The sequence below is a fragment of the Elaeis guineensis genome, chromosome 9, assembly GCF_000442705.2.
Source record: "Elaeis guineensis isolate ETL-2024a chromosome 9, EG11, whole genome shotgun sequence".
Lineage (NCBI taxonomy): Eukaryota > Viridiplantae > Streptophyta > Magnoliopsida > Arecales > Arecaceae > Elaeis > Elaeis guineensis.
In genome coordinates, this window is record NC_026001.2 from 7,522,740 (window position 1) to 7,538,934 (window position 16,195).

At 37.6% G+C, this 16,195-nt stretch overlaps 1 protein-coding gene across 5 annotated transcripts; it reads left to right on the forward strand.

Moving 5' to 3' along the window:
• Nucleotides 1-3,197: 3,197 nt before the first annotated feature.
• LOC105051833 (putative 1-phosphatidylinositol-3-phosphate 5-kinase FAB1D) lies at nt 3,198-13,366 on the forward strand. 5 transcript variants are annotated; one of them, XM_073243117.1, is made up of 15 exons: nt 3,198-3,347; nt 4,364-4,517; nt 4,622-4,697; nt 4,841-4,874; nt 5,270-6,010; nt 6,128-6,272; nt 6,358-6,696; nt 8,966-9,101; nt 9,216-9,874; nt 9,961-10,298; nt 10,412-10,538; nt 10,622-10,789; nt 10,897-12,285; nt 12,375-12,635; nt 12,729-13,366. In XM_073243117.1, the coding sequence occupies exons 2-15, from the start codon at nt 4,455-4,457 to the stop codon at nt 12,978-12,980; spliced, it is 4,728 nt and encodes a 1,575-aa protein (XP_073099218.1). In that variant the 5' UTR covers nt 3,198-3,347; nt 4,364-4,454; the 3' UTR covers nt 12,981-13,366. The 5 variants fall into 5 exon arrangements, with proteins under 5 accessions (XP_073099218.1, XP_073099214.1, XP_073099216.1 ...); XM_073243113.1 differs by having other exon boundaries at nt 8,966-9,874; XM_073243115.1 differs by having other exon boundaries at nt 4,622-4,691; nt 8,966-9,874.
• The last annotated feature ends 2,829 nt before the right edge of the window (nt 13,367-16,195 follow it).

Below are 16,195 nucleotides of genomic sequence, written 5' to 3' on the forward strand. Positions count from 1 at the left end.
TCATTCTAAAAATTTATTTCAAATTTTATCATATGGTTGCTTCAACTTGATTATCTGTTATTTTATATCATTACCTTTATTCAGGTCATCAGTATCAGGTTGAGCTTCTGCTTGGAACTGTGTCATGGAACCGGTGCTAATTATTTGGCAATTGGCGCTTGCTATCTTTGCAGCAGCAGTTATTAAGAAGTAATCAAGTAGATATCGAAAAACAGTGTTTATCAGGCCTTGGGACTGCTTTATCACTGTAGAATTATTGCATTGATGCTCAAATGTTTTTAATACGAAGCTCATATTAAAAAGGTTGTATGGAATATTTATCCGACAGTGGCCATTTTTGATGGCACCTACACAAGCTAGAGATCTGATCCAGATACTTGGAAGAGCTAGACTTGTATATATCAAAGGGGTTGTAATTGTGGTTTTGCATTTACTTTGCTTTTTTTTTTTTTTTCCTCAAATGTGATCTCGTTCATGTGCAGCTGAAGACGATGTGGTGATTTGGTCATTAAAATGCATTTATACTCCTTTGATCCTGTTAAAAGTGAAACTGAAGGCTAATGTGATATTTTGGTTGTTAAAATGCTTCATTTGTCATCTCTTTTAATATGCACAGTTGACTTGCAAAATTTTCAGTTTAATTCTTAATTGAATGTAAGCAAGACCAGAAGTTTAATTACCTAGAACGAGTTATGATCTCCAGCTGGAGCATGGTAAGCGCATGCTATTTTGTTGTTGTCAAACAAAATGAATATTTTGGAATAAAATCCTCTTATGGAATACAGCTCTATTCTTGCAGGATGGTTGGCAACAAAATGATTACTCCTGGTTATTTATATCTTTGCAAAAGGATGTAATGACTAATGGGATAATGTTAGAGGCAAAGATTGTATAAATGCATTATCTTAGTAGCATCTACAGATGCAAAATAATCTTTCAAATTACTATTTCATGTTATTGAATAATGATATAAAATAGTGATCAAAAGGGGTAGCACCATAATGAGATAAGAACATCATGAAATAAATCATGATCATTTCTTGGGCCAGGAAGAGATCATATCAATCCACAGCGTTACTAAGTATGGCCCCTTTCATGATCATACCTTGATGGACATGCTCTTAATAGTATGACCGCCCTCAGCGCAATCCAGCTATTACCTGACATGATGTAGATACCATGCCCCAGCCACTAATAAAAGCCAGTAGAATTGCTGAGCCCGTGTGGGGTCCACAGCCCAACGGCTACTTGAGCCTGGAGAGAAGCTTGATGACATTGAGAAGAACAATTAGCAAGTGTCACAACTTTACCCAACAAACAAGTCAAGTTGGTCCCAGAAGAAGCGTTTCGTTTCCATCCTTCGTAAAGACTCTGTCCAATTTCCTGGGGGTTTGAAATCTCTACGCACAAAGTATATAAAACAAAGATTGAATTCTTTAACGGCAAGCAAGGGGCATAGATGCTGACCCCAGACTTCTTTTTTCTTTGGTTGTGACATAGGATGAGTTAATTAAATTATAGTCTTCTTTTTTTTTTTCCCCCCCAGTGCACCGAATTGGACTATGATTTCTTTCTACATTGCTTTACTCAGAAGAAAGGCGTGGTAGTTGTGAACTTAGCTCGGCTGAAACAGCACGGCAATTTAAGAGGCAGACACGGTCCGATGGATTGAAGAATAACGCGTTTGTTTATAATGATGATGGAGGCGTTCGCCTTTTCGGATTGAATGTTTCTTTCAAACCAGAGAGGGAAATATCTTGATGCCGAGATATTTATTTGTGTGAATAAAATTAAAAAGAATAATGACTTTGATTGCTATATCTTATCTTCCAAGTTTTTAAAATAATTTGCTCTTGTATACGGATATTTTGGTCAATAAGAAGTTATGCTTGAATCATGTCTTGCATCAGTCCTTTTAAGATCCAGTAATCACACCTCTTATTAATTTAAACCTGCTAATTGAAATTAGAAACACAAACTTAAGGTCGCATAGTCTCAGCTCTTACTCTTTTAAATGTGGTAACTAAAAACGCTCTTCTGCCATGTTAGTGCACAACAACATGTTATTATTGGCTTAATATCTAAACATTTCTCTTATATGTCATGTAGCAATCTTTTTTTTTTTGGTAATACACATGATAGGGAACTTCCTAACATTATTTTTCAGTAATTTGCTTGGTATAGATGAAGAGGATATTACTCTTTGTATTAGAAAATTTGATAGCTTTTTTAAAGTGGATTTCTATTTTCTTCCTCCATTGCCCTTGTTCATTATCAAAGTGCTAATTAGATAACTACAATATGGGGCCTAGTTTATTATTATTATATACATTAAATATTAAAGTATCCATCTTTCTACGGTAGTCTTATCCTAACCCCCAAAAAAACAAAAGTATTATAAAGTAACATTATAGATATATCAAAACCAGAAGTTTAAAATACATGTTAAGTTTAGTAGATTGAAGATAATTAAGGTAGATTATCAAGTTGGACCAATTAACTTCTTGAAGTAGACTCCTGGATGGTATCTAAATTTGAAGAACTGAAACATGATGATGTCACTTGACAAAAAAAAAAAAAAAAAAGTTGAAGGTTTGTCTTTGATCCATAAATTATTCAAGTAACCTTGGACTCTTTCTCTTTCTAATTTAAATTATTATTACATTATTCTGCACCTATAACAAATAATTCAATAATTAACGATAACTTTCGTGTCATTAAATATTTGTCCTATTAGGCCGACTTTTTGATCACCGCCATCCAATAGCTGACACTTTCCCACTAGACGACATATTTTTACCTTCTCCAACGGTCTATCTCCCGGTCGTCCCCCTCCCCCCACCCCTGGGTCCACCGATTTGACGGCTGAGATTAAATCTAAGATAAAAGTCCATCGTATTTTTCCGCATACCAACAAAACCACCCTTTCCCTCCTTTATATTAGATTTAAAATTTCCCGAGAAAGTCACCGTCTAAATGGACCCATGGATATTCCTACTCGCGAACCAGATCTGCCATCCATTATAACACGTAGCGTGCATCCAACGGTCCATATGAAACGGCTGATGGTTTACTGCGTACGCCCGTTAGCGGGTTTGTCCGTTGGGAAATGTATATTTATCGGCGCCACGCCGGATACGTAGAAGTATACGCGGAATGACACGGTACAGTAGAGAGTAGAGTCGACAAGGGCGGTGGCCGGTGGGCTCCACTCCAAGAAACCCCACTCCCTCTCTTTTCTCTTTTTTTGTTTCGATCGAGGTTTTGCTCTTTGGCTTTATAGGAGTCATCGAGGGACGGGAGTGGGGGTTTGAAGCGGGTTCTGGTGATGCTTTGGATCTCTGCAGGTGAGTACGCGGCGATGCTCCGGTTGTTGAATTTGATTCGTTTTCTAGTTCTCTTTTACCTTCTTGAGCCGTTCTTTTTTTTTTTTTTTTTTTTTTTTTTGGTTTTGAAGATTTTGAGTGATTGCTGGGAGTTTTGGGATTTGGGTTTTTGGTCTGGAAGTTTTCTTTTTTGGGGGTCTAGAATTATCTACTTTTTTTTATTATTTTATCAGGAATTATTTTGTGGAGTTTGGTGATGTGTTTTTGGATCTTCAGGTTTGTGGAATGGTTCTCGCCTTCCATATTTTCTTGTTTTTTTTTTCTTTTTTCAGGTAAATGTTCAGATTTAGGCGATGGGTTTTATTAAATGTTGGTTTCTTTTTCGTCAGTTGGTGATAGGTTGCTGAATTTTAGATCGAAATATTTGGGCGTTATTTGGCACTTGGTGTGCTTGAGTTTTTTTTATTTTTTGATGATTTTTGATTTTTTTTTTCTTTTCTCCTTTGAAAATTTGACTGCATATTGATTCTTCGAGCTGTTGCCTTATGTGTTTGGCGTATGTCGGTTCAAGTCATCATGGGTTGGTGCTTTGGTCCTTTGGATTGGTTTTGTTGGAGATTTGTTAGATTTCCCGACATATATCTCTGTTTTTTCTTTTAGTTTAATGGGTTTTAAACTTTTTTGAGATGGTTTCCTTTATTATAAAATTGGATCTTCTTAAGATGGTTCGTAGAAGATATAAAATGTCTTTTTCCGGTTTTCTTTTAGGTGGATAGATTTAATGTATTTTCCAATAACCTGCACCTTCTTTGCCCTGGATCATTTTGATATTTCATAGAGGTTGGATGTCCTGAGTTGATTGATGAAATCCCGAGGGCATTGGATTGGTTCATCGTTTCTTTTGTCTCACTTTTGTTCTTAATTTTTTGGGGTTTAAATGAAGTTTAATATGTTTCTTTGAATTTAGTCTATGGATTGCTGTATTAGATGGGATACGGCAGTAAAATATTAATGCCAATTATCTCTTTCTTGTTCAGGGCCTTTCTTGTGTAGCGGGAAAAGGAAGCGGAATTTAATGTTCTTGGTTGAGTCTGATATTTTGAAGTCATCGAGTTTCATTGGGGTTGGATGAGTGCAATGTGTGTCGTATGTGGTTTGCAACAGGCAAATCTGAGTACTAGATGCGATAATGTAAGTTGCCACTCTCAGTTTTGCCTTGAGCATGTTAAGGGGGATAAGGCTCATCTTTGGATGGAATTTACCTGAATTGGTGGTGTAAATCTTGTTTGAGGAAGCAGGAGGAAGAATCTTCGAGAATGAGCAGTTGGAGTCCTCACGCCAGTCCCATGTGCAGCCGGGTTCCAAGTTGCGGTGAATTTTTCTTCTGCTTCTGTGTCATCCCCTTTCATTGGTTTCCTGATGTCTTATTAAAATAGATTTTCATATTTCTCGGATAAGGATCAGCTTGATTGCGAGCCAGAAACTTATTTGGGCAAATTTTTCTCTCATTTCAGGGGATTTCCCAGCTGATATGGATTCGCAAAGCAGGTACACATTTACTTTGAGCCGCATGTTGTCTCATTGTGTTTATGCACTTTGGTTTATGCATTCTTATTTTTTTGGTGAGGCACGTTTGTACATTTTTTTTAGCATAAAGTCTGAGAATGAAAGAGCAATACCAACTCTCATGGCATTTGATTTAGGCTGAAAAAGATCAGCAATCAGTTCCAAGGATATCTGGTTAATGCTTAGGTCTGAATTATGACTTGTTTTGAAAAACATTTTGTGATATCCCATTACTGGTTGGCCATCTAAGTGTGTTGAGATCACTCCCTCTATCCTGTCATGACCATTACTTAGTGTTATACTTAATCGACCCTGTTGCCCTGCTAATTTCTTCTTGCTGCATGTTATCTTTGTTTCATGTGTTATCAATTTTTCAGGGAGGATGATGACGAGGCTTTCGATACCAATCAAAGGTGTCCAAACCTAGAATTTACCGAACACTCTCAAAACGGTGGCGATGGAAGTTCATCAATACATATTGATTCTCAGAAATCTCATGCTAAGACCACCATAGATGGGCTTCCCCAGCCAATGGAAGAAATCAGCTCATTAGCATGGGAAAACCATGAAGAGAGTGATGCTGAGTCCATTGGTGTTCATAAGAGCACCTTGGAAGATGTAAGATCTGTAGGAGCTGGAGATGATTCAAATGGGGCGTGGAATGCTATTGACAGCATCAGTGCATCGATTTTATCCAATCCTGAAACCAACCTTCTGATCTGGATGCCACCCAAACCACTCAACATTGAAGATGACATGGATTCTGTCGCTAATAATGATGATGATGATGAATTCAGTGATGGTACAAAATGGGGTCAACCAAGTTTCTTGAGTAGTATTGATGGTGGACATGGAAGCAGCCATGGTTGCAAAGAAGAGCACCAAAAGGCAATGGTGGAAGCAATGAATGGTCCATTTAAGGTTCTTGTAAGTCGACTTTTGGCATCAGAAGGTATAACTTCTAAGGGAGAGGATGGTGAAAGTTGGCTTGACATTGTTGTTTCTTTATCATGGGAAGCCGCACTGCTTGTTAAGCCTGACTCCGGTGAGGGTAGAGCAATGGATGCTGGGTCCTATGTTAAAGTTAAGTGTATTGCGACAGGTGCTCGCAGTCAAAGGTAATTAGAAACACTTCAGAAGCTTTCAAAGTAAATTACAATCCATGTGAGTCATTTTCTTCATATTGACTTAAAGATGAGAATGCATTTCTTGACTGCTGAATATTTGGCATGCAGTCAGGTGATTAAGGGTTTAGTTTTCAAGAAAAGCACTGCACACAAGCACATGCCAACCAAGTGCAGAAATCCTAGACTATTACTTCTTAAGGGGGCCCTTGGGCAGCGTGATATTGGCTTGTCATCATTTGATTCGATGGAACAGGTAAGCCACCATGAAAATGATCAGGTTCTTTTATATTTATAATGCATGTGATTTGTTGGCCTAAGATTTTTGTTGTTTGAACCAGGAAAAGGAATATTTAATATCCATCAATGAGATGCTAGAAACATGTCATCCGAGTGTGGTTTTGGTAGAGAAAAATGTTTCACGTGATATGCAGGAGTCCCTTTTGGCAAAAGGAATGACTTTAGCACTTGATATGAAACTCAGTCGGTTAGAAAGAATTGCTCGCTGTGCAGGTTCTGAGATTATATCTGCTTCTGATATTCCCGCCAATACAAAACTGAAACATTGTGATTCTTTTCACACTGAAAAGTTTGTGGAGGAACATAGCAATCCTACTGGAAAGAAGTTATGCAAAACTTTAATGTTCTTGGAGGGTTTTCCAAAACCCTTGGGGTGTACGGTGAGTCTAATGATATCATGTTTGTCACTTGATTTTGTCAATTTTTTCTGCAGAATTTGTGTTTGTTCTTTTCTGTGCATTTGCTGGTTTTCTGTATTGTATGAGAATGACCTATGTCTCAAATATGACGTCGACCTCCTTATAGAAAGACTCCTTACTTTTTTTTTTCTACTTTCCCTGAATCACTATCTTGTTTTCCCCCTTTCTTTTGATGATATTGCTAGATCATAGATCTCCAACTCAGTATTGGTCAACAAGTCATCTCAAATCAGATGAGTTTATGATACAATATATGTGAAAGGGGAAAGGAACTTCTTGGTTTGAACAGACTGAAATTTCTACATGTTGTTTTGAAAGTCAGGAAAATAGGAGGAACTGCAACTTGTAGGTATATACTGGAGTGAGCTTCTAAAGTGATGACTGTCTTAAGGCCATTTAAACCCCGAAAAAATTGATTTTTCGAATGGGATGAATGTTGGCAGACAAATCTTTGAAAAAAGTCAGCACTCTAGAGAGAGAAATTAAGAAGAAAAGTATTCATGGAAGTTACCAAGGTATCTAAGAAGCGCATGTTAAGCAAATCCAAAAGAACCGATAACCAATTTTCTCAGGAAAATAATTGAAAGCATTGTTGATATTTTTCTTAAGGAAAGAAAAGATGGGAGAAGGTAATATAGTCTAGTTTCAGATGGCTTTTTTGACTTAAGCTAAGTGTAGCTTCCAAAAAACAAGATTAGGGTTGTACTACCTGGAAAGGTTGCTGTGGTCAAATTGCCCTAAAATTGTGGGTTTGCACATACAGGCATCGGGGATGATGTGCAGCCAAAAATGACATGTCAGTATTTTTGGTCATCAGTCAGTGGTGAGCCAAGGAGCCCATTGTAACTCTGTTAGGGCTCTGTTGAGGAGTCAAATAAAAACCTCTGCATCGATACTAGAATTGAGCAAGTTATTGTTTGATGGGTTTTCCCATCTTCCCTCTCAGTGATATATCATATTATCAAACATTCATGATAGTCATATATTTGATGATGAGGGTTCTGATATGTCGCTGCAGCTGGAACCAACCTTGAACAATTTTCACAACAATCAATTAAGCTGTGGCATATTGCATATGGAGGATAACTAAACCCTGCCTATTTCTTCTACAATTGAATTGTGGTGCTTCACTTAAGAGGAACAACTGGCATGCTCTTGCTCATTTCTCTCCACAGCTGAATTGAGTTGTGGAGACAATTCAAGTGCACTGCACATTTTGCATGAGAAAGCCTGGCATTAAATATCACCATAATAGGATTCATTTCATAACTTGCGCTTCCATTTTATTGCTCGTTGCTGTGTAATGTCAACCCTTCACCTTAGATTTTCTAAACGAAGCAATATGCCACATGCTGATGAGAAGATAAATCAGTCTATTTACTACTATTCATACATGACGTTTGACACTTAAGATTACGAAAGGAGTTTTATCATTGTAAAGGCCATAATGTGGTTGGATTGGTAACTTATTCTAACCTGTAATTTAATTACATCGAACTCCTTGGATATAATTTATCGTTTTCCTAACATTTTAGATTGTTATTGTGATGAATCATGTACTTGTGTTAATAATCTGGGAAGGCAAATGGGAAGCTTGTGAATTGGGTGATTTGAATCAGTTTGTGCTTGCATCCGCCAGATCATAAGTTGATTCAGTAGGAAATAGTTTATTAATAGTTCATCAGATTATCGGACAATTTGGTTGACTAAAGGCCAAGCTCCCATGAATGGTTTGATTTAGGCAATTTGTTTCCCAAGTTACACTAAAGAGACCAAGTATCTTGTTCCAGGTATGCTAGTGTAGTATGTTTATAGTGTTGTATTGTGCCCTTAGTAGCAGGAATCTTCAATCTAGGTAACTCAGTCGCTTTGGTCTTGGAAACTTGAACCTGCATCTCCTTCCTAGGTGCTTCTTTACTAAAAGTGTTTCCAAAATATCTGCTTCCCCATATGGGCACCCATACCCGCTTGCACACCAACTCCCAGTTCTGGCAACTAAGATTGTGCCATGTTGTTCTGCCAATAATGTACCTATGTCAATTTTAAAAATTATGGTTTGCATGGGTTAGCTGTATAGACTACCTGTATTGTGCTTGTGTTCAGCCAGCATTGTACACATTACCACATGGTATGGTATTTGCACTTGATCTCTGCATGAAATAGCCTACTTTGAATGTCAGTGTTGGTTGGCATTTTCTTTAACTATGTTATCAATTGTTTTGCATTGCAGATATTGCTGAAAGGAGCTAATTGTGATGAACTGAAGAAAATAAAACGAGTGGTGCAATACACAGTGTTTGCTGCATATCGTTTGATCCTTGAAACTTCATTCTTCGCAGATCAGAGAGCTTTATCCTCTAACATAGGTGCTGTTAGAGAAGAAAATTGTTCTTTAACAGATATTTCAGTGCCTTTGAGTAGTTGTAATGCTGCAGGTAGTTCAGATACTTGTATGTTTGATGGTTCTGATGCTGTTTTAGGTGCTCCTATTTTCGATGCATCCCAAGCAAAAACAGCTCATAAAGAAATATCCTCTTTATCACATCCTGGCTTTAAAGGTTCTTCAGAGTCATCTGTATTTAGTCCCAATATTGATTGCATTGAAAATCATCCTTCACATGGGCATCCTTCTTGTAATGGATGCAACAATGACGAAACCTTGTCAGATTCATCAACACCATCTCTTCTTTCCAGTGAATTAATGTCAACTTTCTCAACTTCTCTTAGAAAATTTGTTGGAGACAGCTATCAGCGTCCCATTTCAGAGCATGTTTCAATGTACTTGGGCTTCAAGGAAGAAAAGCTTGATATTCCAAGTATTGGTGTCTTACCTGTTTCTCCACCAACAGAAACACATGATCATGACATAGAAGAAACCAGTAGCATCATTCTAGAGAAAGCACATGATGGAATCTCTAATGGTGAAAAGGCTGGACCAAAGATGCAAAACAAATTTGAAATGCAAAACAAGGATGACATTGAGAGCATATCAGATTCTGAAAGCATATTGGTATTGTTGTCTAGCCAGTGTATCTCGAAGGATGTTGTTTGCGAGCAAAGCCGTCTTTCTCGTATAAAATACTATGGGAATTTCGATGTGTCTCTTGGACGATTTCTTGAAGAAATTATGCTCAACCAGGTTTCCATTTTATCTTAGTTTGTTCAATGATGGTTACCTTTTCCTGTAACTGATGGTACTGATTGAAGTTAATGCATCTACTGCAGAATTACAGTTGCTCTTCATGTGGTGAACCCCCAGAGGCTCATGTATACTGCTACACTCACCAGAATGGGAATCTAACTGTTTTATCCAGAAGGCTTCCTCCAGAATCATCTTTGTCCGGCGAAGCAGAAGGAAAAATTTGGATGTGGACTAGGTGTCTAAAATGCGAGAATGAAAGTGGGATCCCAAGATCCACCAAGAGGGTTGTGATGTCTGATGCGGCTCGTTGTCTTTCTTTTGGAAAATTCTTAGAGCTGAGCTTTACAAGCCACTCGGCAGCTAGTCGATTATCTTCAAGATGTGGACACTCACTGCATAAAGACTGCCTTCGCTTTTTTGGGTATGTGCAAGTTTCTTTTATTTGATTTTATTATTTTTTTCTGTACCTCTGCACGTAGCTATATCAGTAATTTTGATTCTTAAGCTGCTTTATGTCATTTTGGTATTTTACAGATTAGGCTCCAGAGTTGCCATGTTCAGATATTCATCTGTTGAAATCTATGCTGCCAGTAAGCCACCACCAGTACTGGAGTTCCATAATCCAAATGGACCAGAGTCGCTCATGAGAGAGGCAAAAGATGTAAGTGACCAGAAAGCACTGACCTACTTGTTGTTTTCTATATAACCTTTTTATCTGGGCCAATGATGGTTGCTCGTTTCTAGGTGCTTGAAAAAGGAAACGCATTTTTCTTAGAGGTTGCAAGTTTGCTGCATAAGTTGAAGTCCAACTATTCTACCATGGTTTCGAAGAAGTTTCTAAACCTTCAATGTTTGGTAAAGGATATTTGTGAACTTGACGAGATGTTGATGCAAGAAAAAGCTGAGTTTGAGGTCGGTCTGTATGTTCTGCATTTAGATTTAATCTTCTTAGACCTTTTAAACTAGAATTATAGCCTCATCATAATCATGTTGTACCCCTTGTGCTGTTAATCAAGCAGGCTCCATTGCTGAAGGCTATCAATTGCAGTGGAGAGATGGGGAAGACAGTGCATGAAATTCTTGGTTTGGGCTGGTTATATCAAGAATTGCTTCTTAAACTTTATGTCTGGGACCGTCGTCTGGATTTCCTCCACCTTTATGCAAGAGATAGTGATGCTTCTTCTAATGAAGTTCATGAAGATCAATTTGTGCAAGCGAAGTATGCCATGCCCTTTAGCATTGTTGAAGAATCCTCTTCTTCTGATAGCCATAGGTCTAAGAATTACAGCATTTTGGAATCCGAGGTGGAAGCCAGGTCAGATGCACTTTCTGAAAACACGAGCAGTAAATTTAGTATTTCTATTGCTGCTGCTGAGGTTGCAGAGGTGGGAAGTTTGATTGGAGAAACATTTTCTAGATCAATGTCTGGGGGGCAAACATCATCTGTTTTTGACCAAGAACCATATAAGGGACCATCTGACCTCTTGTTGTGGTTTTCAAGGGACAAAGGTTATCCACGAGAATCTGCTACTATTTTAGAACATATCCAAGTTGATAACCCTGAAGGTTGGATCTGGGCTCCATCCTTTGAAACAAGGAGTGCATACAAGAAGGATCTATGTGGTGGTTACTCACAGAAGTTCAAGTTTGTCCATACTTACACTCCAACGCACCTGTCCCCCATATGTCAACTGGTCACTCGGGAAACAGAGGATTCATTGCACTTCCCTGTTAAGGTAGATGGCAAGGTTTTGTCTGTTTGTGAAAATGAAATATCAAGCATAATTGCCTATGCACTGGCCCTGTCTGAGGATCAGTTTGGTTTATCGGCAAACATAGATGTAAAGGACGAACTAGATGGCAAAACAGAAGCTAAAGTAATTGATAACTCATGTAGCTCAACTTCTGATGGTTTTGGGGCTTCTTCGTATTGGTCATCTACTGGATCTTCAGATTCAGAGGGGTCACATTTTTCACAGAGTACATCAATTTCCTCTGATGAGGTGCCCAGCTCAGGTTCTGAAGGTTCTTTCCCCGTGGATCACCAGTTGGCTTCAGAAAACCTGCATCCTGAGGTCCCTGTGGGTGTGGGAAAAGTAGCTGGAAAAAGTAAATATTCAGTTGTTTGTATACACGCAAAACAATTCTATGCTTTGCGAAGGATGTGTTGCCCATCTGAACTGGCCTACATATCTTCCTTAAGCCGTTGCAAAAATTGGAATGCTCAAGGAGGAAAGAGTAAAGCTTTCTTCGCAAAGTCATTAGATGACAGATTCATCATAAAAGAAATCAAGAAGACTGAGCTTGACTCCTTTCTAAAGTTTGCTCCAGATTATTTTGAGCATATCTTTCATTCTTTAAGCGCTGGAAGCCAAACATGTCTTGCAAAAGTCTTGGGCATATATCAGGTTGTTATCCTGCTATATATGTTCTTGATGGCTTTCTAAAGCATTGGGCTTGCAGTAATACTAATTTGGTTAGATCTTCTGTGCTGCAGGTTAAACAATATAAAAATGGCAAAGAAGTGAAAACTGATCTGATGGTGATGGAAAATCTTCTTTTTGGACGAAACATTACGCGCAAATATGATCTTAAGGGTTCTATTTTTTCCCGGTATGTTTCAGATGTGAATGACCCTGAAAAGGTTTTTTTGGATCAAAACTTTATTGAGGATATGCAAGCATCTCCCATGTATGTTAGTAGAAAGACCAAACATCTTCTGCAACGGGCTATCTGGAATGACACATCTTTTCTTACAGTAAGTATGCAGCCTGCCAATTCTTTTCCTACATTATTATAATAACATGGATTTTTTGGATAGGAATTTTATTCTTTAAGATGATTCTTGCAGTCAATTAATGTCATGGACTACTCTTTACTTGTGGGAGTGGACAAACAACGAAAGGAGCTGGTATTTGGTATTATTGATTATCTAAGGCAGTACACTTGGGATAAACAACTTGAGACCTGGGTCAAGGCTTCTCTAGTTGTTCCTAGAAATGCATTACCAACTGTTATTTCCCCAAAGGAATATAAGAAAAGGTTCAGAAAGTTTATGTCTCAATACTTCCTGACAGTTCCAGATGGTTGGAATTCAGTGTGATGTTCAGTCTTTTGTACATTGTGTTGATACTGGTGACAATTCATCAAAGTTAGACAGTACAAAGCTGCCAGAGTAGTCTGAAAGTGCAAATTCTTGTTGTTTGAAGGCTGATATATGAGTGTCCCGGATTATTCCCTGGCAGTGGACGAAAATATATTCTGCTCCTGTTCTTGTCTTCACAACAACTGTACATAGATGTTCATTACAGTTAGGTTTCCCAGTTTTGCAATTTTTAGGCAAAATTTTGGGGCAAGTTGGTCTATGATGATTGTGATTATTTATATGTTCATTTTTTGTCACTATTGAATTGTTTTACAGTGATTGTAAAGTTGTTTCTTTTTTTGGAAATAAATCAAATGAAATAAAATGGCAAAATTTCATGTTAACGATGATCACTTCTTTTTTTTTTTTTTGTTTATAACCAATTAATCACCCTGAAACAATAAAAGCAGTGGAGGGGCCTTGTCCATTGGGAGATCCCCTGCTCCCAGGTGAATTGATCAATTTTGGGTTATTTTCTGCACAACCATCCTATCCGCACAAGGTACGTTGTCTCGATTCCAGGCTCTATACTGATGCCATTTTATTACTGTATTGGTCCATCCAGTATGGGGACTAATTTGGCATACCGACCATCGGTATGCCCCTCATATCATGTACTAATATGATACGGTATATTTCATACTGTCTAGTTCAGTATAGTACGGTGTACCATATATCGATGCATTGTTATATCTTCTTATAGCTTTTGACTTGAATTTAGATGTTGGTGTTTAATCAGGCCGTTTATTTGTTATATTTTGGTTTATACATTTACCAATATGGTTTAAAAGAAGCTCGATTGTAAGGACATGCTTGTTTGTACGGTTGTCTTCTTTTTTTAATTTCACCTTGGAACTTGTATGTAGCATTAAAGAAGAAAGGATAAATTTTACTCTTTCTTTTGCTTTGCTTTTCCACTTTTCTTTCAAACCTATTTGATTTCCATGTTGAGACAATAGAAAACATTTGTTTACACATACTGAGTTGTGTAGATCAGATAAAATGAATTACATTGGAATTATTTGCAGGGTACTGTGTGAATAGTTGTTTAGGTACTAGTAATTGCTTTGCTTGTTTATCTATAATCAATATGCATTATATGATATCTGTTATTTAAAAGCCTGAAAGTTCCTATATAATAGTAGTAGATGATAGTAGATAGAAGTTTTAATATTAGTCAACCTTAATTGATATTGTGCTGTCAAGAAAGGAAGCTACATTATTTGTCTTATTAAAAGTGTCTTGTAAAATGGACCGATCATTTTGCATCGGCCATTATGAAAGGTTCTTAAAACTGAAAGGGGGAAAAAATGTAAAACAGGAAAAAAAGGAAAGCTTCATGTCAGCTCAGCTCAGTTAAGCCATGATCCTTAACTAGTTTGAGTCAACTACATAAATTCTTTCTCCTCCATTCTGGTATGTTTAGGGCTGCACTTTCTAAAAGGTGTAGTGATAGCAAGTCCTGGCTATTTCATTCCATATGATTTTCAATCTATCTCTACCCCTTTTTTCTTCTACATGTATTGAATCACTTATTTATATTGGTACATCTCTTGGTCTACATTATATATGTTCAGACCATCTAAATCATCCCTCTCAATTTCTCCTCGATTGGTGCTAGACTTTATACGTAATAATCTCTGAATTCATAACTCAGCAGTAGAGCTTATCCTCGATACACGTGACCAAATTCATCAGCAAGCCAGCCCCCAGCCATCCTACACCCAACAAATAATTGCTGGATCTTGAGCTCCAACCAGCTCTGCAAGATAAAAGACAGTCTTGATCCTAGTGTTAGGTGCTACATGGTTGCTTAATTCACAAATGTTATGCCAAGCTTTCTGCATCATTTTCAGCTGCCAGTGAGGATTGGGAGTAAAGAAAGATGCATAAAATCTACAGTATATTATGAAAATTCTAGGGTAAAAGTTGCACTCATGAATCCTACAGCTTTTGAATCATAACATTGGATAGCTCCTCAAAGTACACCATCTTCTTAAGTCATTGCAACTTTAAGCTCAACTATAATGCTGTAATTATTGCACCGATAAGGAGGATGGAAATCCCCTAGATCACTTGCTAAACATCACCTGTAACTCATTCTTCCCTTCAGTAGAAGCCAGTGGCTGCATTTCCTCGTGTTACAAAACCAAATAATATGCTCCCTCTTGAAACCTAATTATCGTCACGCTTCCTGTTGTTTGTTCCACTATCCTTAAGCCAATAAACTGATCTGCACATCAAGTTCAATGATACTGTTTGAATTTTCCACCGATGATAGCTGCAGAATCTTACATTTACATCTGGCGAAACATGCATTTCACATCACCATATCATAACTAAATTGGTTTGAGTGAAATGCTGAGCACTGCAATATGTACACCAATCGCACAGCCATGGACACTAAATTTTGTCATCATGGCTTTACACAAAAAAAAAAAGTCATCATGGTAACTGAGATCCTCTTAAAACAAAGAAAAGTGCATTCAGAGTAATTGTCTCAATTTTGATGCCTAACTTCTTAATCTACGGATGATTCATATCCAACCCATGATGTTATTGTAAAATAACTCAAATCTCCATATCTTTATCTGCTTTGACCTACTCCTAGCTTTACAACTTTCTACTTTTCCTCAATGTTCTGCCTTCCATCACCAAAATTCCTTTGGAAAACATTACAATAAGGCTATCAGAAGCAGTGATAAATGGGAGAACAGTCATGCTAGCAGCAGCTTATTTTTCTGCAGAACACATGGGTGCATTGTGACAATTCCAGTGATCATCCAGAAAACACACCAATTATTATCAGTTTCAATAGCCAATTTATTAGAACTCTTGGGAGTTTGTGATTCTACTTTCATTCGAATTCCTGGTTCCTGATAATGTTTGGAACAGCCAGAATTTATCAGTTAATGTTTCTAGCTAATATCCTCATCAGTCCTCTGGATTCTGTTTGGAACACCCAGAAAAAGGATGTTTGGTGAGAACTATTATTTCTATTTTTGCTTGCATCAAATAATTATTACTAGTGACTTTGAATCATGTACGGATGGGACTACATAGGGCCCATGCAGACAAAATCAACCATGATTGGCAGCCATGATTAAGATTTAACAGTGACACCACATTGTCATCAAGAAACCCCAGTATCCTGATGACCATCCTCCTTGTCC

Excerpts from the sequence above, each read along its gene's own strand:
- LOC105051833 (XM_073243113.1), top strand. The coding sequence starts at position 4,455 with ATGAGTGCAATGTGTGTCGTATGTGGTTTGCAACAGGCAAATCTGAGT. Across the intron at positions 6,273-6,357 it reads CATTTGATTCGATGGAACAG|GAAAAGGAATATTTAATATC; the intron begins GTAAGCCACCAT and ends TGTTTGAACCAG. Across the intron at positions 9,875-9,960 it reads AAGAAATTATGCTCAACCAG|AATTACAGTTGCTCTTCATG; the intron begins GTTTCCATTTTA and ends CATCTACTGCAG.